Here is a 23,475-nt window from a genome sequence, read left to right on the forward strand (position 1 = left end):
GTATCTTTTTAAGACCCATATTCTAATAAAGGGGTGATTCATCTAGGATAAAATCAACACAAGCAATTATGTTGATGCCACCATAAATGTTCTATAATAATGGTCAGCTTCAACAATCCCTGAAAACAATCCATTAGTTCCTTCAGTGTTTAGTGTTTATGAGGCATTCTTTGAAGCATTAGTGGCACATCAGTGAAGGAAACAAAGCTCCCTGTCTTAGCCGACTTCATATGATTGTTCTTTAGTCAATTCTCCAGGGCTCAAAACAATTTCACTTTTCTACAATTTCTCCACTCTCCTCACTCGTTGAGCATGTGTGCTGGACCACAACAGGGGAATTAAAAGTCACCAGAACTTTTCATCATTAAAAACTTCAAAAGAATAACAAAATCAAAACGTGAACACCCATCCCTTCTTTCTTCTTTCTTCTTTCCTTCCTATTATACTGGAAGGATTTCCTTGGGGATCTGTCCTTGCTTTCCAACTTACAACACTTTTTTGCACTACCCATCTACTCCTGATTTTTTGGAGGAAGATGATAGATAGATAGATTTGATAGTACCATGGGCAGTTGGCTGCTTATTGATCTTGCCTCTAGGAATACCATGTACTCCAAATTATTTCTAAAGACCATTTTAAGTCAGACCCCTCTTGGCTGCCATTCATACTTTGCTAACCATGCTATTCCAAGATCCTGTCATCCCCATTGCTTCTAGGGAACTCAGCTCTATAATAGTTACTAATTCAACCCACAGAAGACAGGCATTACTGTGCATTGCAGTGATGTTGATGTGTTCCTCCCCAGTTCATTCCTTATTACTTTAATAAATGGAGTGCTCTCCAGGCCTCTTAAGGAAAAATCACCAGCTGGTAGGTTTTCCAGTTGTATATGATTGATCCATTCTAGCAGCCTCAGCTCTATAACCCTATTTCTCACAATGTTCCATGGCCTCTCTAATTTAATGCCAGCTATTGTTTTCTTTTTTCCTAAGTCTTTTAGAAGCATCACTTAGGGTTCTTGCCAGGTAGTTAAATCCTGTATCATCAGAAAGTTTTCTCATATTGTAAATCCTCCTTTATCTGCACTATACCCCACCTTCTTGATCTAGCACCTTCAGGATTCAATCCCAGATATTTTCCTGGTTCCTGCCAGGGCATTCTACCCGTGTCCTGTAGCAACTTTGATGTATAATCCCTCCTCATCCCTCACAGGTCCAGCACTTCTCCAAGGTGGCTCTGCTGAGATTTGATTCTATTAAAGGGCGTGGTGTATGGGTGGGGATGAGAGGGCAGAGTCTAAAGAGGTTATTCATTGTTTTGTGTGGCACCTATCTCATTGGAGGCCTCTGCAGTCTTTTTTTTTTTTTTTCAGCGTAACAGTATTCATTGTTTTTTCACCACACCCAGTGCTCCATGCAATCTGTGCCCTCCCTAATACCCACCACCTGGTTCCCCCAACCTCCCGCCCCCCGCCCCTTCAAAACCCTCAGGTTGTTTTTCAGAGTCCATAGGCCTCTGCAGTCTTAAATGAGGTGACTGATCTCTCCTCCAAAAGAAGTAGGCTACTTCTTCTGGCTTGGTAGGCTCAGAGAAATTAAGGATACAAGATCACAAGTTCATCTATCTACAGATCCTCATCTCAAATCTCAGAGTTCCACTCTTTCCCTCTCTAGGTCCTGTAATGTCATGGGAGATTTGCTGAGGCCAAGAATTCTTCAAAGCTCTGCCAATATCACACTTAAGTTCTCTGTCTACCTACCGCCGTTTCCACCCGCTGGCTTCGGGTGATGAGAATCTTTTCAAAAGCTACCAAGGAGGCCTCTGACACTCACACTTTACTTTGAATTATTAAGAGGTCTGAACCTGTCATTTTCTTTCTTCACTAAGGCAATGGTACTTAGCAACAGCCACTCAATTTCACAGTCTTTAGAGTTGCTACTTCCCCATATCTCTCCAGTGCCTAAGAAATTGTGCCAGTTAGTGCATCCCCTCCACCTGCATCTCATCCCATTCCCCTCAAGTGAAAGTCTTAGTAGTTGCCTGTTACAGCGTCCCAAAGACTATCAGGACATCACCTACCACTCGTGATCCAGCTGGCAAGTTAGATCTAACTACAAAATTCTATCCTTAGCATCTGCTTCTCGGATCTATCTCTAGGACAAACCAACTTAGGTTGAGTTTCTTAAAAGTGTAGCATGAGATGGGGGTTCTTAGTCAAGTCACTAGAGAAGTATTCTCAGGAGAAAAGGAGTGAACAGTGCCTGACAGAGCAGGCCATAAAAGCTAATCATGAATATGGTCTCAATCAAAGATGAGCTTTAGTGTGAATCCAGGAGGAAGTTTTGGAACACATCCTGCACTAAGTAATCTCACCCTAAGATGAGGAACCAGGCTTTCATCCCTTGGTACCAGTCAATTGTTAACTGAAATTTGTTGAGTGGGTACTGTGTAGCTTTCCATGTGAGGAAGCTCCTGTTTGGCCAGGGGTGACTCTCTAGATAAAGGGCCAGCTGTGAGTTGTTAGCAGCAAGCACTTGTGGCAGCTTAAGTATGGGCACATTGGCAGATGAAAAGGATCCATGCACCAATACCATCCCTACAACAGATCAGCGGGATGTCTGAGATTCCGTACTCTAGAACAGTTCTTGGGTGATGCCAATGTGACTAGGCCAAGGACCACACTTTGAGTGGTATGAAATAGATTGTTTTGTTTTCAGGTTTTTCTACCTTTTTTCCCTACATCTCCCTTTTAAGTCAGTTAAGTTATATTTGCTGTCATTTACATCCAAATACTTCCTCACAGTGTAAGGGGGCTCTCTATCCCTGGCTCCCATTTTCATGCTAGCCCACTAAATATATATTACATTCTCTGTCCTTCAGGTTGCCCATCTATGAGAGGGGATTAAGAAATAAGCATTGAGATTGCAGTCCAAGATGGCAAAGGAGTAAGAGACCTTAGTTTTGTCTGTTTGCAGGAATTCAGCTAGATAGCTATCAAATCATTCTGAAATGAGCTTGATCCCAGGACCCTGAGATCATGACCTGAGCTGAGGGTGGTTACTTAACTGACTGAGCCACCCAGGTGTCCCAGGCAAGCACATTGTATATGAAAGCTGGATCTGAGGACCTATGTGATCCTGAGTGTAAATGTCAGGGTACAAGCAAAAATTCCAGGTAGCCTTGCAGACATTCAACCCAAGTCAAGTTCTCAAACATTAAAGGGGGACCCAGGTAATATTGGATTATATATGGAACAAACAGAAAATTTCATAAATGATGTAAAGGAGTAGGAGAGTAGGATGGAAAACCTGAGGGACCTGGGGGGGTGGAGGGGTATTCTGAGCTAGTGGGTGGAGGAGGGGCTGTGGACACACCTTGTTCAATTGTCCCCTGTCTTTGTGACAGTGCTCTGTGATGTAAGCCTGGGGAGGATATATATTCAGCGTGTGCGCAGTATAGGCTGTCTTGTGATTCAGACAATGGAGCTCAAACACTGGAATGTTCTCTCATTTCTGAATAGTGATACTAAACCATGTCTGAGCTTTGGCTCAACATGCTTAGAGAGTGATCCCAACTTCACCTTCCTGTGTGGGTTGGGATTTCTCCTTCTGTTCCTGTGCTACCTGGTGGGGATTCCATTTCCAACTTGGAAGTCCAAAACCACCCAAAAGGTAAGAAATCCTTGGGGGGGGGGGGGTGTCTCAACATCAATTATTATGGTTTCCATTTCTAATCCCAAATCAATCTACTTTTAAGATTTTATTTAAGAGAAAGCACGTGAGCAGAGTGGGGGGGGGGTGGAATGGGCACAGGGAGAGCTAAGCAGGGAATGCAATGTGGGGCTAGATTCCAAGACCCTGGAATCCTGACCTGAGCCCAAGGCAGACATTTAACCAACTGAGCTGTCCAGGTACCCCCAATCCCAAATTTTAAAATGAGTTTGGCAGAGTCAGAGAAACACCTAAAACAGGAAGTCTTAAGAGAACAGACATTCGTTCCTCTAGGAAAAGAGGCCTGGCAGGATTAAGGGTTAAGGAAGGACTAAGATTGAAACTCACAATCTATCTGGGTATGGTGGTGGGTCTTGGGTAAAATCCCAAACACAGGGAATCCATACTCGTGGATTGGGTTATTTTGAGAAAATGGGATCTGTGTAAAAGAACAAAGTTTCCCAGCACTTGATCATGAGTCACTTTCCCAGATTAAGCATCACTTGATCAAGTCTTCCTTCATGCTGGGCTGATAAGTAGAATAGTGCTGAGCCTCTGAGGAGAGAGTGGGGTCTGAGCTATGGCCTAGGATACAGGGTCCTACCTAAGGGAGCAGAGATGTGACTGTCAGGGTTCATTTTCTATGTCCTCATTGAACAAAGGACTTCTGACTGAGAATGTGTGGACCTTGAAGACAAACTCCTCAGAGTTTTTCAAAGAAGCAAAAAAATGAAAAAAGCGGGAACACGAAGTTCTATTTAATAAAGTCCTAGTATTCTTGGATAAAGAATGTCTCCATTTCTGAGAGAAAACTAAGACATAGGTTCCAACCTCCCTCATTCTTATTTTTCTTCTAGCGTCAGGGCAGAGCCAAGAGGATGAGGAAAAGTGGGACTCTGGAAGGTAAGGTTCTGCCTATTCCACCTGAGCTCTCCAAGGCTGATCCTTGCTGTCCTCTCCATGAGGACCCAGTCCAGGATCTCTGAGGATGCAAGCTGCTAGATACATTCCCTCTCAGAAAACAGAAGCCTCAGAGGAGAGGCTCATGGAAATGCAGCCAGAGGTCAAAACCCTTCTCAGATTCCCTGCTCTGACCATTACTGAGCATGAAGCAGTGATGGATCTGGACAATGAGTGCTGCCCAATAGGTGAGAGATGTCAAGAGTCAGAAGTTCTGTCTCCTGACTTTGTGAAAGCTCTGTGACATCATAGATACTCAGGAGTCTTCCCTGAGGTACCCACTGACCTCTCTGCTTCACAGAGGAGGTCTGATCATTACATGGGATAATTGCCATGAAAGTACTTTATACATAAAGCAAGATTACTAACAAGCTTCACATCATTGGCCATTTGCCCTCACCTATTGATTATAAGGGCTTTCAGAGTCCAACATTCCAAGGCTGTCCCATAAGAGGACTCCTGTATTATTACCTATCTTTCTACTTTCACTACATAACTCATTTTCCTGTTTCTCAGACAACAGATGCCACCGAAGAGAAGTGGAGGAGACCCGGAAGCTGATCTCTGTATTAAGAAGGTGACAAATCATTCCCCTTCTATCCTGATGCCTCTTAGAGCACATTTTATGCAATTTCAGAATTCACTCCAGTGTGTCATGCCATGGGAGGGGGTTGCCATAGGAACAGGTATTGGTGGTGAAGGCTACTGAGTACTCTGTGAAGTCATAAAAGTGGGCAGTGTGAAGGGACACCAGGCATCAGGTGGCCCCTCCCTTGTCAGGCCTGCATGGCCTCTTCCCCTTGTTCTGGTCCTGGCTGAAGTTTTGTACCTCCTGTCTCCTGCAGCCCCCTCGGCCAGCATCATGATACCATCCACTTCCATCAACTGTTATGTCCAGACCCCTCCTGTGAGGTGTGTAATAGCACAACTGCTGAGATCAATCGGCTGCTGTTCCTGCAGGCCCTACTCCCTTGGCTTCCACAGCTCCTGTGACTTCTTCATCATTCACTCTCTCCCCTGACTTAGCAGCCCTTCCAGGAGAGCTAATACCAGCTTCGCTGCCTGAGCCTTCCGCACCACCTGCCTCCATCTTCTTACCCAACCCAGTGATACCTGTGGCACACTTTTTTCCACCCTCACCACCGGGTGATTCTTTGCCACAAGAGCCTTTTCCTCCCTTGCATTCCAAATTCCCAATGGACAATTTCCCAGCCCAGCCCCCTGCCTTTCCTCCTGTCCCACTGCATCATGCCCATTCAGTGGACCATAGTGTCCAGAGACAGTGTCTCTAAATGCCATCTTCTCTCTGGACCCTACCCTTTCCCAAGGTGTCAGCCCCTTACTGGAGTTGTCCCAGAGGGTGAATCCCACTGAGACCTTTCCTCTTCATCACACACTACCAACCCGGTCTGCTTCACCACCGCCAGACTGCCATTTAACTGTGACTCAATCTAAAGCGATTTCCATCTCAAGGAAGCCTGTTCCAGAGAGCTCACCCCCAGAGAGGTCTGGTGGGTTGTCTACTTATGTCCCAGCAATCACAGGCATTGACCCCTCCAGTTTGTCAATTTTAGACCTCCCTCAGTGGCAAATTCATGCCAAAGACTTCTTCCCTTCAACCCTGGCTCCACGTGATTTCCATCAAGACTTTCTGGCCCTCCATTCTTCAGAGGCTTCTTCCAGGGCAGACCCTGCAGCCAACCTTGTAGAGCCTGGTAACCACTCACTTCTCAGCCCAGATGCCCTGGCACTTCTAGAGAAACAAGTCCAGAAGAGGTGTTACTTCCTCAGGAGGAAGGACACAAACAGTTCGTTTCCAAAGCAAACAATTGCTGATAAGCATGAGTTGGCATCCTGCCTCCCTTTCTGGAGCAGCAAAGACCAGTCAAAGGAGTTGCCTATGCATCAGCAGCGCCCATATCCTACCACCTTGGAGGAGGGCCATTTACAGCAAACCCCTATCCAGCTCTTCCGGGGTCTCCAAACTCCACAAAATGAGTCCTTCTTCCCTGCTACTGATGCCTCAGATAACTTCTCGAATGTCTCCCTAGAGCAGGAATCCCCAGTAGTTCCCCATCCACTTCCTCCATCCTTGCCTGAGAACCTGCCTCAACTCCTGCCTCAAACCCAGCCCCTACCCATCCCTCATGTCCAGCCCCAGGCCCACCTTCAATCCCCACTCCCAATCCTGCCATCTGGTCCTCTACCCAACAACAAGGTCTGTGGAGTGTGTGTTCACAGACCTCAGAATGAATCCGAGAGACTCACATCAGCAGAAATGCAACATCTGGAATGGAACATGTTGTAGAAGGTGCAGAAACATGTGTGGGGTTTACCCATTGTTGTACAAAGATCCCAAGAGGATTATTGTCCTTCAGCTCCTAACCATTCTCCCAAACCCTGGGCCACCAAGGCCCAAGTTGTAATCTCTGTCCCTCCCAGAACCATGCTGCTATCTCTATCCCTCATGCACAGTTTCCTCTCAGTGACGAGATTCAGAGAAAAACTAGAGTGTAACCTTCAAAAGAGGCTCATCCAACACCGGTGGGGTCTGCCCTGCAGGATCTATGAGTCTCTCACAATGATGAGCAGTCCGAGTACTCTTCCACAGCTACCTGAGTATCAGGGCTATCGTGGACGCTCAGGGAACTCTAATAAGAGTGAGATCAAATTGAGTGTCTCTAAAAGTGTGTATGTGGAGGACCCAGAAATGCTTCAGCTAGAGTACAGTGACCTAGCAAAGTAAAAAGATGACCTGGAGAAGGATAACAATGATTCGGAGAAGGACAAAAATCTGGAGAAGGAAAATGAGGACCTGGAGAAGGATCAGGGACACAACCCAGAGAATGGCCCAAAAGGTTATCTGTTGAGTGACCCAGTTAGCTCTTCAGATAATGAAATGGGGTATGATTCTGAGAAAGAACTTAGGAGCCCATCAGTGAAAAACTCCATGGTATCTGTGGAGACTACAGGTCAAAGACAACTTGAAAATGCCCTGAAGATACATTTACGCAGAAAGTCTGAGGAAATCAATGAGGGTCAGTTGCCTGGGACTGTGCATAATTCATGGCATACTATGAAGCAGACACCAGTTCTTTCTGAGAAATCCCAGACTGAAATAAAACAGGGAAGTTTGCCACCATCAGAGGTTGAGGACTACTCCCTGAATTCCTTCCAGGAGCTTCCCTTTGTTGAACCTAGTGCAGCACAGAAGCTGGAAGACCATATTAAAAGATTTAATAAGAGAGTGATTTGGGGCCTTCCGCCTAGGGTCCTTGAATCCATATAGCTCTTTAAATCGAAAGAGTCCACATACTCCCTTGATGGAAGCTTGAAATCTCTCCTTGGAGACAAAGCAGGAACAGCAACTTCAGCCCCCATCCCGGATCGTCCTCTCCCTGCCAACTCAACTGTGGGCAAGGAAGAACAGAGAATTCTGAGGCAATCACCCTCTAATATCAACCATCAGTTGGCAGAGGATGTTCTGAAAACTAAGGACAGCAGCCGTCCTCTGATACCTGTCAGACATGACACCATAGGAAACAGACGGCCCCCAAGGAAGCCTACAAGTCGAGGTGCATTCAGACGTGAGCCAAAGGGTGAGAGTGCAAATTCCGGAGCTAGAAGAGGAGGGCAACAAGGCATAAAGATGAAGAATCCTGGACCAAGACATTCAGGACCAAGGAATTCCATACACATCAATCACAACCTAGCATCCTGACAACCCACAAGCCAGTTAGCTCCCAAATTACAAAGGGGAATAAGCTTCAAGTCAAAACCACCATCCCACCAAACATACCAATTCCACAAGATCCTAACACATTGAATCTTAAAGAACCACTCTTGCATGAGTTAATGCTTAAGCTTTAACGGGACAGGACAGGGAACATAGCCAGGCCCAAGCCCAATGCGTTGGCCTGCCCCCTGCTGCAGATTGTTTGACTTATAAGGCCTCACGGACTCATGCCCAGGGTGTCTCCAGTGGGGACACGAGAGCTTCCCAGGTGCTGTGTGTCCATCCAGAGGACACAGGAATTACTATGGAACAACAGCAGGAGCCCTGGATCCATAAGCATGTCTTAAGGAAGTGCCAGAATAAGAATCCCCCAGCAGCTGCAAAGACCATGAGGCCTCCGAGTTCCAAGGCACAAGAGCATGGTGGAGGGGATGCAGGACTGGGAACATCCCAACCGAGAACAGACAGTTTCCCTATGGAACATGTGGCATTGAAGAAGAGGTTCCCTACCCAGGACGCGGTACTGAAGGTAAACCTGGGAAGAGAGCCTTCCCAGACCCTATCACAGAAGGGTCAGCTGCCTCCTGAAAGCCTTTCTCAGAAGGGTCAGCCTCCTCCTGAAAGAAAGCCTTTTCGGTTTTTTGTTTTTTGTTTTTTGTTCTTAAAGGGGTTTTTTTGCAATGGCTTGCTTACTCTTGGAATAAAATGCAAAATGCACAAAAACTCCCAGGAGAAGGGCAGTCCCCTATCATCTGTGGAAAGCAAAGGCCTGCTTAAAGGTAGAGCTGCATTCACTGGGATGCCCGAAGCTCAGAAAATAACCACAGCTGTTGGGAAGTTCCAAGAGGAGAGATTGGGGCATCGGCGTGCAATTAGGCAGCACCTGCCCTCAGCAGCCCATTCTCTCGCCAACCAAGTTTGGGAAAACTCAGCAGAAAGCACAAGTGCAGGCCCAGGCATAGCCTGTCCTGGGGTATCCTTTCAACTACGGGGTTCCCGCCCGTAAGGAGACAAATCCCACGTCCTGCCAGCAAGCAGCTGTCTTTGCTGGCCAAGGCCTTACTGGAAGTAACAGACAGCTCAGAAACAAGGACAGATAGCCCCAGAAAGTTGGGGCATTTAAGGACCAGCTACCGCATCAGAAGGATCCCCTGTCCATGCCCCACGGGGAGCCCGCGTCCCACCCAAAGGCCACCTGCGGGCATAAGGCTGCACAGTGGCTTCCAGCCACTCTCAGGACTGCTGAAGGCACAGTGTGCAGAAATGTGTTTCTTACTATTTAGACAGAAAACTTCTCCGGAAATTCCAGTGAGAGGGTTTTGGGGGGCATTTCCTACCCCAAAATAATCCCCTTGTGAGGAAAAAATATTTCTCTAATAACGTGTTGTCTGTTCTGTGTACTGTCTTGGGAGCATAGGTTTAGGGTAACTCCATTCAGCTGTCTGTCCAAACAGATAGTGTCTCTAAATACCATCTTCTCTCTGGACCCTACCCTTTCCCAAGAGGTCAGCACCTTAATGGAGTCATCCCGGATGGTGAATCTCACTGAGACCTTTGCTCATCATCACACACCACCAACCCGCTCAGCTCACCGCCACCGGACTGCAATTTCTCTGTGACTCAATCTAAACTGATTTCCATCTCCAGGAAGCCTGTTCCAGAGAGCTCATGCCCAGAGAGCCCTGGTGGGTTGTCTACTTATGTCCCATCAATCACAGGCATTGACCCCTCCAGCTTGTCAGTTTTAGAGCTCCCTCGGTGGCAAACTCATGCCAAAGACTTCTTCCCTTCAACCCTGGATCCACGTGATTTCCATCAAGCCCTGCATTCTTCAGAGGTGTCTTCCAGGGGAGACCCTGCAGCCAACCTTGTAGAGCCTGGTAACCTCTCACTTCTCAGCCCTGATGCCCTGGCACTTCTAGAGAAACAAATCCAAAAGAAGCGTGGCTTCCTCAGGTGGAAGGAAACAAAGGGTTCTTTTCCAAGGCAAACAATTGCTGATAAACGTGATTTGGCATCCTCCCTTCCTTTCTGGAGCATCAAAGTCCAGTCAAAGGAGTTGCCTATGCATCAGCAGCGCCCATATCCTACAACCTTGGAGGAGGGCCATTGACAGCACACCCCCATCCAGCTCTTCCGGGGTCTCCAAACTCCTCATAGTGAGTCCTTCTTCCCTGCTGCCAATGCCTCACATAACATCTCGAATGCCTCCCAGAGCAGGAATCCCCAGTAGTTCCCCATCCACTTCCTCCATCCTTGCCTGAGAACCTGCCTCAACTCCTGCCTCAAACCCAGCCCCTACCCATCCCTCATGTCCAGCCCCAGGCCCACCTTCAATCCCCACTCCCAATCCTGCCATCTGGTCCTCTACCCAACAACAAGGTCTGTGGAGTGTGTGTTCACAGACCTCAGAATGAATCCGAGAGACTCACATCAGCAGAAATGCAACATCTGGAATGGAACATGTTGTAGAAGGTGCAGAAACATGTGTGGGGTTTACCCATTGTTGTACAAAGATCCCAAGAGGATTATTGTCCTTCAGCTCCTAACCATTCTCCCAAACCCTGGGCCGCCAAGGCCCAAGTTGTAATCTCTGTCCCTCCCAGAACCATGCTGCTATCTCTATCCCTCATGCACAGTTTCCTCTCAGTGAGGAGATTTGGAAAAAAATAGAGAGTTCCCTTGGAAAGAGCATCATCCAACACCAGTGGGGCCTGTCCCCCAGGACCTAGGAGTCTCTCGCAATGATGAGCGGTCCCGGGACTCTTCCACAGCTACCTGAGTCTCAGGGCTATCGTGGACGCTCAGGGAACTCTAATAAGAGTGAGATCAAATTGAGTGTCTCTAAAAGTGTGTATGTGGAGGACCCAGAAATGCTTCAGCTAGAGTACAGTGACCTGGCAAAGTAAAAAGATGACCTGGAGAAGGATAACAATGATTCGGAGAAGGACAAAAATCTGGAGAAGGAAAATGAGGACCTGGAGAAGGATCAGGGACACAACCCAGAGAATGGCCCAAAAGGTTATCTGTTGAGTGACCCGGTTAGCTCTTCAGATAATAAAATATGGGGTATGTGTCTGAGAAAGAACTTAGGAGCCCATCAGTGAAAACCTCCATGGTGTCCGTGGAGACTACGGTCAGAAACAACTTGAAAATGCCCTGAATATACATTTAAGCAGAGAATCTGGGGAAATCAATGAGGGTCAGTTGCCTGGGACTGTGCAGAATTCGTGGTATACTATGAGGCACACATCACTTCTTTCTGAGAAATCCCAGACTGAAATAAACCAGAGAAGTTTGCCACCATCAGAGGTTGAGGACTACTCCCTGAGTACCTTCCAGGAGCTTCCCTTTGTTGAACCTAGTGCAGCACAGAAGCTGGAAGACCATGTTTAAAGATTTCATAAGAGGGGGACTTGGGGCCTTCTGCCTAGGGTCCATGAAATCATAGAGGTCTTTTAATTGAAGAGCCCACATTCCATTCTAGCCTTTCCTCCTCAACCAACGTGAGTTCTGGGGCAAACTGTAAACCTGGAGGCTTCAAACGGTAAACCTGGCAAGCTTGAAATCTCTCCTTGGAGACAAAGCAGGAACAGCAAGTTCAGCCCCCATCCCCGTTCATCCTCTCCCTGCCACCTTAATTTTGGGCAAGGAAGAACAGAGAATTCTGAGGCAATCACCCTCTAATATCAACCATCAGTTGGCAGAGGATGTTCTGAAAACTAAGGACGGCAGCCGTACTCTTATACCTGTCAGACATGGCACCGTAGGAAACAGACGGCCCCCAAGGCTGCCTACAAGGCAAGGTGCGTTCAGATGTGAGCCAAAGGTAAGAGTGCAAATTCTGGTGGTAGAAGAGAAGGGCAACAAGGCATAAAGATGAAGAATCCAGATCCTATTTTTGTGCCCACAGAGTCCAGGGAGATATTCAGGACCAAGGAATTTCATATGCATCAATCACAACGTAGCATCTTGACAACCAACAAGCCAGTTAGCTCCCAAATTATACAGGGGACTGAGCATCAAGTCAAAACCGCCATCCCACCAAACATACGAATTGCGCAAGATCCTAAATCATTGAATCTCAAAGAATAACTCTTTTGTGAGTTAAAGCTTTCACTGGAGAACAGGGAACGTAACCAGGCCCAAGCCCAGTGCACTGGCCTGCCCCCTGCCTCAGATCATTTGACTTATAAGGCCTCACTGACTCATGCCCAGGGTGTCTCCAGTGGGGACACGAAAGCTTCCCAGGTGCTGCGTGTCCATCCAGAGGACACAGGAATTACTATGGAACAACAGCAGGATCCCTGGGTCCCTACGCATGTCATAAGGAAGTGCCCGAATAAGAATCCCCCACCTGCTGTAAAGACCATGAGGCCTCCGGGTTCCAAGGCACAAGAGCTTGGTGGAGGGGATGCAGGACTGGGAGCATCCCAACTGAGAACAAACAGGTTCCCAACTGAAGATGTGGCATCGAAGAAGAGGTTCCCTACTGAGGATTCAGTATGGAAGGTAAAGCTGGGAAGCCAGCCTTCCCAGACCCTATCACAGAAAGGTTAGCTGCCTCCTGAAAGCTGTTCACAGAAGGCTCAGCCTCCTCCTGAAAGCCTTTTCAGTAAAAAAAAAAGGAAGGATATTTTGCAATGGCTTACTCCTGGGATAAAATGCAAAAGACAAAACTCCCAGAAGAAGTGCAGTCCCCTATCATCTGTGGAAAGCAGAGGCCTACTTAAAGGCAGGGCTGTCTTTACCAGGACGCCCGAAGGTCAGAAAATCATGACAACGATTGGGAAGTTCCAAGAGGAGAGAATGGGGCGTTGGCATGCAATAGGCAGCACCTGCCCTCGGCAGCTCTTTCCCTCCCCAACCAAGTTTGGGAAAACTCAGCAGAAAGCACAAGTGCAGGCCCAGGCACAGCCTGTCCTGGGGTATCCTTTCAACTACAGGGTTCCCGCCCGTAAGGAGACAAATCCCACGTCCTGCCAGCAAGCAGCTGTCTTTGCTGGCCAAGGCCTTACTGGAAGTAACAGACAGCTCAGAAACAAGGACAGACAGCCCCAGAAAGTTGGGGCATTTAAGGACCAGCTACTGCATCAGAAGGATCTCCTCTCCATGACCCACGGGGAGCCCGTGTCCCACCCAAAGGCCACCTGCGGGCATCAGGCTGCCCCGTGGCTTCCAGCCACTCTCAGGACTGCTGAAGGCACAGTGTGCAGAAATGTGTTTCTTACTATTTAGACAGAAAACTTCTCCGGAAATTCCAGTGAGAGGGTTTTGGGGGGGCATTTCCTACCCCAAAATAATCCCTTGTGAGGAATAAATATTTCTCTAATAACGTGTTGGCTGTTCTGTGTACTGTCTTGGGAGCATGGGTTTTGGGTGTATCAGTTCAGCTGTTACTGATTGCTTCCTTCAGCTTCTAAAAGGTGACTAATAATCTGGACCTCTTGGGAAATATGTATCATGTGCCCCCAAAAGCCCATTCCCTCTCTGATGAACTTTGAGGAATTCGGCTCTCTCTCCTGTCCCATGGCTTAGCCTTACTAAAAATGTATAGCAGCTCACACCTCTCCCCTCATTGAATGTTTTTCACCCTTTACAGAAAGTCTTCTATATCTGAGGACGATCAAAGACAGGTATAGTTTTCAGAAAATAATGATTAAGCCACTGTTGTTTCTTCACTGTTATTGTGTTACAGTAGCTTAATCAATACTTAGAAGTCAGTGATCTGAGGATCCCACAGGTGGATGAACTCTGAATGGGAGTGTTTTCCAGTGGTGGGGGTGGGGCGGTGTTGTTCGGGTTGATCTTGGGCTGGTTGGGGTAGTGTCAAAGAATACCCTAGATGGTGCTCAAAAGTCTCCTGTGAGTCACGTTAAACTTGACATTGAGGTTTCCCACTGGAAGTGCTTCCCTTCCCTGGGTGTTTCTTTAGCTGCTGGACTCAGGATGCTTTTTGCAGAACAAAAGCATCACTTAGCTATTAGTGGTAGGAATGTTGACAAGGCAACTACCACCCTCCAGGATAAGACACCTTTGAAGAAATGAAAAGGTGAAAGAAGGACCTTACTGGTAGAACAAAAGTTTATGTCTAATCATCCCCTTCTCAGGACCCTGTCCTGCTCCCCTCCTTCCTCAGTCTGATCCAGGCACTGCCACTTTAAGGCAGACTGGACTCTGGCACAGCCTACCGATGCCTTATACCAAAAAGGCATGGTTCTGTTCCTTGAGTATGCAAGCAATACCTGCAGGCTGTCAGGCATGTCATCCCCTTTGGGGGAAGGTGATCTCGGTGGCTGCCTTCGATCCACACTCGATGACAATATATAAGATACGGCCTTTACTATGGCTAGGATGGCGGTATGCCACCTTTAATATTCACAGCCTTAGTGGAGCCTTGGTAGCTCTTCCCCAGAAGACGTGCAACTTATGAACCAGAGGTGAGTTCTAGACTGTGTACCAGGATACAGATGTTTGGGGACTTATCATGGAACTCCGTGGAATGCTTTTTTTGGGGGGGAGGGGGGTAGCCAAGAAGGCACACATTCCCACACTTAAAACAGGGCTCTGGAGGGAAGGGAACTCCACCTCAGACTGGGACTCAAAATGGGGTGAGTGTGCTAGAGAACACCTGAGTAGTCTTCTGGACAGTCTCAGGACTGCTCAATGCTAAAACAAAAAACCAGATATCCATGACCTCTCTCACTACCACACTTCTAGCTTCTTGTCCCAGTTATCATTGGCCCTACACTATCTGAATGTTGGGGGTCACAGAAAGAATGCAGATTTGACGCTGTGAAGGCCCTGAGGGAGACAATAGATGGGAAGGAGCCCCGGGCAGGGAACCTGAAGAGGTGAGGAGGGGGTACAGGAGGCTCTAACATCTATGTGGACAGACCAGCCAGTAACCCAGCCTGCCGGTTCCTACATAATCTCGTTTTAGAGTCCATTATGGCCAATGCAGTGCGCTTCGTGCCACCCTGTAGAGCTTATTCCCATCAATACTTCTGCCATCAGGAATACCATAGTCTGACATTCTGTCCCTCTGCCTCATGCCCCTGTCCTTCCAGCTTATATGTCCCTGTTAATTTTTCTACTCCACATCATTCACCTTCCACTTCTTGCCTGTCCAGCAAGGCCTTGTTCTTCCTTTCCTCACTGATGGCTTGTTGGGTAACCAACATGTAAAAAGCACCAGTCCAGCATAGGAAATAGAGTCCATGGTACTGTAACAGCGTTATCTGGTGACATGTGGTAGCTGCAGTCGTGGTGAGCACAGCACAACATAGAGTTGCATACCTGACACTAATGTGATATTGCATCAGCCATTCTTCAATTAAAAAAATAAAACAACACAAAACAGGCTCTAGTACAAGGGGACGACCCCATCTAATCCCCTTCAGTGCTTCCTGTCTGGCAAAATCTTGTCTCTCTGCCTTTTTTAGAAATGCCTTTCTGTATGTAACTGATTATTGTTGGATTAAATCTCCCATGTCAAAACCGAGTCTACTCACAACTGAGTCTACTGATGCCCCATGAAATTCAGCCCCAGCACTACCTGGAAATCATTCATTCATTCCACAAATACTTATCCAAGATCTACTAATGTGGACAAAATAAGTGGAGTTAGATCACTATTTCCTTAGTACATTCTCTCCTCAGTGTACTCAGATCTAATTTATTTTATTTTAAATTTTATTTGACAGAGAGCAGGAGCACAATCAGAGGGAGTGGCAGAGGTAGAGGGAGAAGCAGGCTTCCTACCAAGCAGGGAGCAGGACTCAATCCCAGGACACCAGGGTCATCACCTGAACCAAAGGCAGATTCTTAACCGACTGAAACACCCAGTTGGCCCTCAGATCTATTTCCAATTTCCTTTACTTTCCTCAAACTTAGGCCATCTTCACGTGCCCAGCAGATGTGCTGGACCACAGCTCACAGAGGAGCAAGCAAGCAGTGATCGAGCCTCTCACAAAACAAAACAAAACAAACCCAAATCCTTCAAAAAAAATCTCCCCATTCTTTTTCCTCTTCCTTCCTGTTATACGGAAAGAGGTTTCATTCTCAATCTCAAAGGAAATATACTTTCTGAATGTCTTTATTGAGAGAGAGCTAACTTTTAGTCTTGATGGAGTGATGCACCCTTGCCAGGTCTCCTGACCCCTCCTCCCTGTCCTTATGAGGCACCCAACATCTTTTTCTTATGGTTTTATTACATCTTTTTTTTAAATGATTTTTACTACAGAAATGTTTAAACATGTCCAAGAGCACATAGAACAATATAACTTCCCACATATCCGTCACCCAACTTGCACTATTATCATTGGGTGGGTGTGATACACTGTGATTCAAGTGCAAAAGCCCCTTTAAAACATCTTGCCATCCATCTCAGAGACATACGCTATGTGTCCACGTCAAAGCTCTCACATTTCTATGATATTTATCACCTGTGCTACACACTTACTCACAACAGGTGTATGCAGCATTGGTGTCGAGAAGGCACTGGGCTTTAGAGGCTGTTGGAAATCAGTTCTGCTCTGCCTTATAGTGAACCCTGAGGAGCCATTTGAGTGAATTCCTCAACCCCCCGAAGAAGTAATCTTACGGAGCAAATTCAGAGCAGAATTTCACTGTCCCTTAATCACTCAGTAGGTGTAATATGCAAAAAGTATAGAACACTGTATATGTTGTTAAAGACTTGACACTATGTGTTTTCAAATATTCAGAAGAAAAACTTGTCACTTGTCAAATAAACTACAGTGTTTCACCTTAAATGAAGTAGACCAAACACTTTTTTGCATGCAAATCAAAATCAATATTTGCCAAAATTTCACACCCACAAGGATGGCTAAAATAAAAAAATACAAATGTTGGTGGGAATGTGGAGAAATTAGAACACCCACACAATGCTGGTGAGAATGAAAAATGGTACAGCTATTTTAGAAAACAGTATGGCAGTTGCTCAAAATGTTAGACATAGGGTTAACATAGGACCCAGCAGTTCCACTTCTTGGTATATACTCATGAGAAATGAAAACATAGGTCTACACAAAAACTTGTAAAGAAATTTTCATAGCTATCTTATTAAAAGGTCAAAAGATGGAAACAATTCAAACATCTGTCAACTGAGAAATGGGTAAATAAAATATTACATATCCCTATGATATAATGTTTTTTGGAATAAAAAAGACCAATCCATGCCACAACAGGGATGAACCTTGAAAACATGTTAAATGAAAGAAGCCAGTCACTAATATTCACATATGATTCCATTCACATGAAATGTCCAGAGTGGGGAAATCTAGAAAGAGAAATTAGTTCATCTTAGAGCTGGAGGGAGGAGGGGAGAGGAGAATAATAGCAAAAGGTTGCAGACTTGTTTCTCTTAAGTCATAACAACATTTAAAATTGACTGTGGTGATGCATATACTGAAAATCAAGGAATTATACATGTTAAATGGGTGAATTTTATGTTATTTGAACTGTATTTCAATAAAGCTGTTAAAACACGTAAAGGATTTAAAAATAAATGCTTAAGGATGACAAGAAGGAACATAAAGAACAAAAGTTGTCAACACATTTTTGGAAGATGGAAATCTGGTGGAGGAGTGGTAACTGACTAGCAGAGCAAACAAAGTGCTGGCAAATCATTCACACTGCAAAACCCATAAGACGAGCAACTTGGTGGCACTAGAGAAAAATGAAATTAGGGATTTCATGTTAGTAAACATGTTGAATTATTGTTCTTTGTTGTTTGTTTTATATTGCATATAATTTCTAAAATCTGTTTCGTTTTTTTTTTTTGAGTGGGGGTGCCCTTTGCCAGTTTTGTAAAACCTTGTTGAAATGTTAGCATGTTTCAAATGTGCAGAGAGGATCCCAGGTTTCTTGCATAGGACAGAACCTGAGACAACTGTTTCAAAGTTGGCATTGCACACATCTGGGGTCAGAGTATGGTGGAGGCAATAGCTTCTGGAATCAAAGTCAGAAATCTCAAAGGTTGGGTTAAATTCATTTTTAAAATGTATTTGAAAATGAAGTTGTGGAAAAGTTGCATAGATGGTAAAGTCATAGATGGTAAAGCCATATACACTTTATCCAGATGTTCCTATTAAGATTTTGACCTGTTTACAATCTCTCTCTCCTTTCCTCCTTCCCCTTCTCTCTATATAGGAAGACACAAATACACATAGGAAAATTATGCATACATTCTTGAATAATTGAGAATAAATGTCATGCATCACACACTTTCTCCCTGAATATTTCATAGTGTGTTTCTTTTTTTATATATATTTTATTTATTTATTTGACAGAGAGTGACACAATGAGAGAGGGAACAAAAGCAGAGGGAGTGGGAGGGGAGGAAGCAGGCTTCCAGCTGAGCAGGGAGCCTGATGCAGGGCTTGATCCCAGGACCCTGGGATCATGACCTGAGCTGAAGGCAGATGCTTAATGACTGAGCCACCCAGGTGCCCCCATAGTGTATTTCTTATTAAAAAGAATATTCTCTGACACGACAGTTATCTCCTTCGGTAAATTTCACATCAATGCAAAAACTTTTAACTAATCTTCCACTCAAATTCCATTTTTATCAATTTATCAAGTAATGTCCCATGTGTGTGCATGTGTTTGTGTGTGTGTAAACCTCCTTACAGGAGTTAGTATAGGATGACATACTGCATCTAGTTGCTGCATACCTTTAGTTTCCTATAATCGGGATCAGTTTCTCAGCCTCTTTTAGAACAAAGCCAGTTTGAAAAATCAATTCGATGTGCCATATTTACAACTCCTTCTCACCTGGAAATTTTTTTGGGTGGAGCTTATATTGCTCAGATGTTAAAGGATGTTTTTATAGTTGTGAGTCCTAGGGGCCTTAAGGACAGTTAAGACCATACTTTCTATTTAAAAACAATTCCATAAATTCAAAGATATGTGGGGGGATATTTCTTAACAGACATATGTCCTGAAGTCAAGGGAGGGTATGTGATGTGGGGCAGGCTAGAAGTGTACCTTCCTTTGGGAGAGACAATGGTGAAGCTGTGGATGCAGTTTAAGAGAGGAAAAGATGGCTGTCATTACTGGCAAACCATCCTCATATGGGAGAGAAAGGATTGGGTGTCTAGGGCCAAAGAGTGATTCATTAGTGAGGGAATGTAGGCGAGTCAAGTAAGGAAATGATACAGGGCTTAATTTCAACAGTTTATAATCTAAATAATGAAGCTGTAAGGGTTCCAACTATTAAATGAGTAGCTAGCATGGAGAGAAAAAATAAATATATATAACCACCAACAAAAATGACATTATTATTTAAAATTGGTAGAGATGACAATAAGGTATTTTGGTGAAAATTCTACGATGGTCTGAAAACATACTTTGTGTGATTTCTATTTTATATTTTTAAGGTGTGTTTTGTGGTCCTAAATATGGTCCATCTTAGCGAACGTTCCATGTGAGCTTGAGAAGTATGTCTATTCTGTGGTTGGATGAGGTATTTTATAAATGTCAATTAGAGCAAGTTGATTGATGATGTTGTTTGGGGCAACTATATTTTTACTGGTTTTCTGCCTGCTGAATCTGCCCGTTTCTGATAAGGGCTGTTGAAATCTCCAACAATAACAGTGGATTCATCCATTTTTTCTTGCAATTTTACTGGTTTTTGCCTCACATATTTTGACACTATGTTTTACATGTGTACCTGTTAAGGAGTGTTCTGTCTTTTTGGAGAATTGACCTCTTTGTTGTTATGTAATGCTCTTCTTTACCTATGATAATTTTCCTGTTGTGAAGTTTGCTTTGTCCAAAATAATAGAGTTACTCCTATTTTCTTTTCATTGGTGTTAGCATGGTACATTTTTCTCTGTCTCTTTATTTTTAATCTATCTGTATCTTTATATTTAAAGTGAATATTTCATAGACAATATAAAATTGGGTCTTGTTTTTTTATGTGCTCTGACAGTCTCCTCTTTTTAATTGGTGAATTTAGACCACTTCCATTTAGTGATTTTTAAATATAGTTGGATTAATATCTCTACCTTGTCCTTACTATTTGCTATTCATTATACCTGTCCTTCCCCTCTTTTTCTGTTTTTTTTTTTTTTTCTGGTTTTAAAACATCATTATATATAATTCTATTTTCTCACTTTTGTTAGTCTATTAATTATTGTGTTTAAAAATATTTTAGTGTTCGGGGCACCTGGGTGGCTCAGTGGGTTGAGCCGCTGCCTTCGGCTCGGGTCATGATCTCGGGGTCCTGGGATCGAGTCCCACATCGGGCTCCCTGCTCAGCAGGGAGCCTGCTTCCCTCTCTCTCGCTCTCTGCCTGCCTCTCTGTCTACTGTGATCTCTCTCAGTCAAATAAGTAAATAAAATCTTTAAAAAAAATAAAAATAAATAAAAATAAAAATAAAAATATTTTAGTGTTTGTCCTAGAGTTTGTAATATACATTTACAAGTACTCTAAGTCCCCTTTCATATAATGTTATATCACTTCATAGATAGTGCAGGAGTGTCCAATTCCTCCTGTCCCTTGTACCACTGAGGCCATTCATTTCACTTATCCATGTACTATAATTACTGAACACATTATCATTATTGTTATTATTAGGTCAATTGAGAATAAGATGAATAAACGTTTTATTTGCCACTCATTCATTCCTTCTCTTCCTTTACTTTATGGAGATCTGAGTTATTTTCCTTCTCACCAAAGAAATTCTTTTAATATTTATGCAGGGCAGGTCTGTTGCTGATGAATTCCCTGTTTTTATTTGTCTAAGTTTTTAATTCTCTTTTAGTTTTGCAGGATAATATCACTAGATATGAAATTTGGATTGGTGGTTTTTTCTTTCAACACTAGACATTTCACTCCAATCTCTTACTTTCACTGTTTACGATAATAGTTCATAATTCTTATGTTTTTTTCCTCTAGAGGTAGGGTTTCTATTTCCCTCTGGATTCCTTCAAAATTTTATCTTTTGTCTTCCTATCATTTGAATATGATATGTCCAAGTATAGACTTTTGTAGTATTTCTCTGCTTGGTGTATTTTGAACTTCCACAATGTATCGCTAACTTGTTATTAATTTTGGAAACTCATTGGCCATTATTACTTCAAATATTTTTTTCTGTTCTTTCTTCTTCTGGTAATCTAATTATATATCTGTTGTACAGTTTGAAACACAGTTCTTGGATATTCTAGATTTTAACATTAAGAAAATTCTTTTTCTCTTTGTATTTCAGTTTGGAATGTTTCTACTAACATACACGCAAACTCACATATTCTTTCCTTGCCTGTATGGACCTATGGATGAGTCAATCAAAGTCATTGTTCATTTGTCATACTGCTTGTCTTTTCTAACGTTTCCTTTTGATTCTTTCATAGAATTTCCCTCTCTTGGCTTACATGCATCATCTGTTTTTATATGTTGTCTACCTTTTTCATTATAGCCCTTCACATAATAATCATGGTTATTTTAGATTCCATGTATGAGAATTCTGAAATTTGTCATATCTGAATGTGCACTTGATCCTTGGTTTGTCTGATGAGTTTGCTTTTTCTTGCCTTTAGCATGCCTTGTAAGGTTTCTTTGAAAGCCAAACATGATGTATTGGGTAATCAGAACTGAAATAAAGAGACCTTTAATGTGAAGTCTTATGTTAGTCAGGTTAGGTGTTGGGGTATGTTTAATATTTACTGTAGCTATGCATATCAGAGGCTGCAGTTTCCTCTAGTGTCCTTGTTTTTGTCTCTCCTAGTGTCTTTAGGTTTACCTAAATCTCCCTACATAGAAACTAATACCAGTGTCGCCTGGGTGGCTCAGTGGGTTAAAGCCTTTGTCTTCAGCTTGGGTTATGGTCCCAGGGTCCTGGGATGGAGCCCTGTGTCGGCTCTCTGCTCAGTGGGGAGCCTGCTTCCCCCTGCTCCTTTCTCTCTGCCTGCCTCTCTGCCTACTTGTGATCTCTGCCTGTCAAATAAATAAATAAAATCTTAAAAATAAAATCCTGGCTTCGTCTTTCATCTTTGACATTTTAATTATATGTTTTGGTGTGGACCTCCCAGAGTTCAGCTTGTTTGGAACTCTCTGTGTTTCCTGAAACTAGATGTGTTTCCTTCTTCAGGTTAAGGAAGTTTTCAGCCATTATTTCTTCAAATAAACTTTCTGCCCCTTTCTCTCTCTGTCCACTTCTGGGAACCCTATAATGTGAAAGTTTGCTTGATGTTGTCCAAGAGATCTCTTCACCAATCCTCATTTACACTTTTTTTCTTTTTGCTGTTCAGCTGGGGCACTTTCTAGTACACTATCTTTTAGATTGCCAGTCTGTGTTTTTCTGTATCCTCTATTCTTTTAATTCCCTCCAATGTATTTTTCATTTCATTATTGTATATTTCAAATCTTGTTCTTTTTAACATTTTTTATCTTTGTTGAAATTCTAACAGAGTTCACCTACTCTTCAATTCCCTGGGCATCTTTATGACCATTACTTTCAACTCTTTATTAGATAGTTTATTTGTCTCCATTTCATTTAGTTCTTGTTTTTTTTTTTTCCCCCTGAGATTTTTGTCATGATCTTTCATTTGGAACATATTTCTTTGTCTCATTTTGTTTGATTTTCTGTGTTTCTATGAATTAAGTGGAATAGCTATTTCTTCTAAGCTTGCAAGAATGGTCTTGTGTGTAGTCGTGTCCTCTGTAGACTGTGTGTGCCTGGTGACTTTGGCTGATGACTTTGGCTGGTTGGCTGGCTCAATATTTGGCTGGTGTGGGCTCAGGGTCCCTGGACACACTGTGCTGGGGCTGCCCAGTGTATTGGCCTGAGGTGAAGTGGGCATGGGCTGGGGCATTCCTGGGGTTCTCCACATACAGAGTGCCCTGAAAGGACTGCCAAAACTAAAGTGGGTGCTTACTGGTGAGCCCCAGGGTTCTCTGTACAGAAATTGTCTTAGCAGTACCACTGAAATTGAAGTGGGCATGGGCGGAGGTAGTCCCGTGACTCTCCTTGAAGCTGCTCTGGCAGGATAGTTAAGCTGAAATGGGTGCATGCTGGGATGGGGTGGGGAGCGGGCCTTATGGCA

General features: G+C 44.1%; 1 protein-coding gene across 1 annotated transcript; it reads left to right on the forward strand.

The window, feature by feature from the left end:
* Positions 1 to 4,698: 4,698 nt before the first annotated feature.
* LOC308353335 (spermatogenesis-associated protein 31D1-like) lies at positions 4,699 to 14,026 on the forward strand (the record flags this gene model as incomplete). The annotated part of the gene is given in 9 exon segments (XM_080820187.1): positions 4,699 to 4,858; positions 5,999 to 6,975; positions 6,979 to 7,071; positions 7,074 to 7,166; positions 7,168 to 7,407; positions 7,498 to 7,956; positions 7,960 to 8,190; positions 12,991 to 13,614; positions 14,009 to 14,026. Coding segments are annotated over 9 exon segments (2,895 nt in total).
* Positions 14,027 to 23,475: the final 9,449 nt, after the last annotated feature.

The sequence above is a fragment of the Martes martes genome (assembly GCF_963455335.1).
Source record: "Martes martes genome assembly, chromosome: 12".
Classification (NCBI taxonomy): domain Eukaryota; kingdom Metazoa; phylum Chordata; class Mammalia; order Carnivora; family Mustelidae; genus Martes; species Martes martes.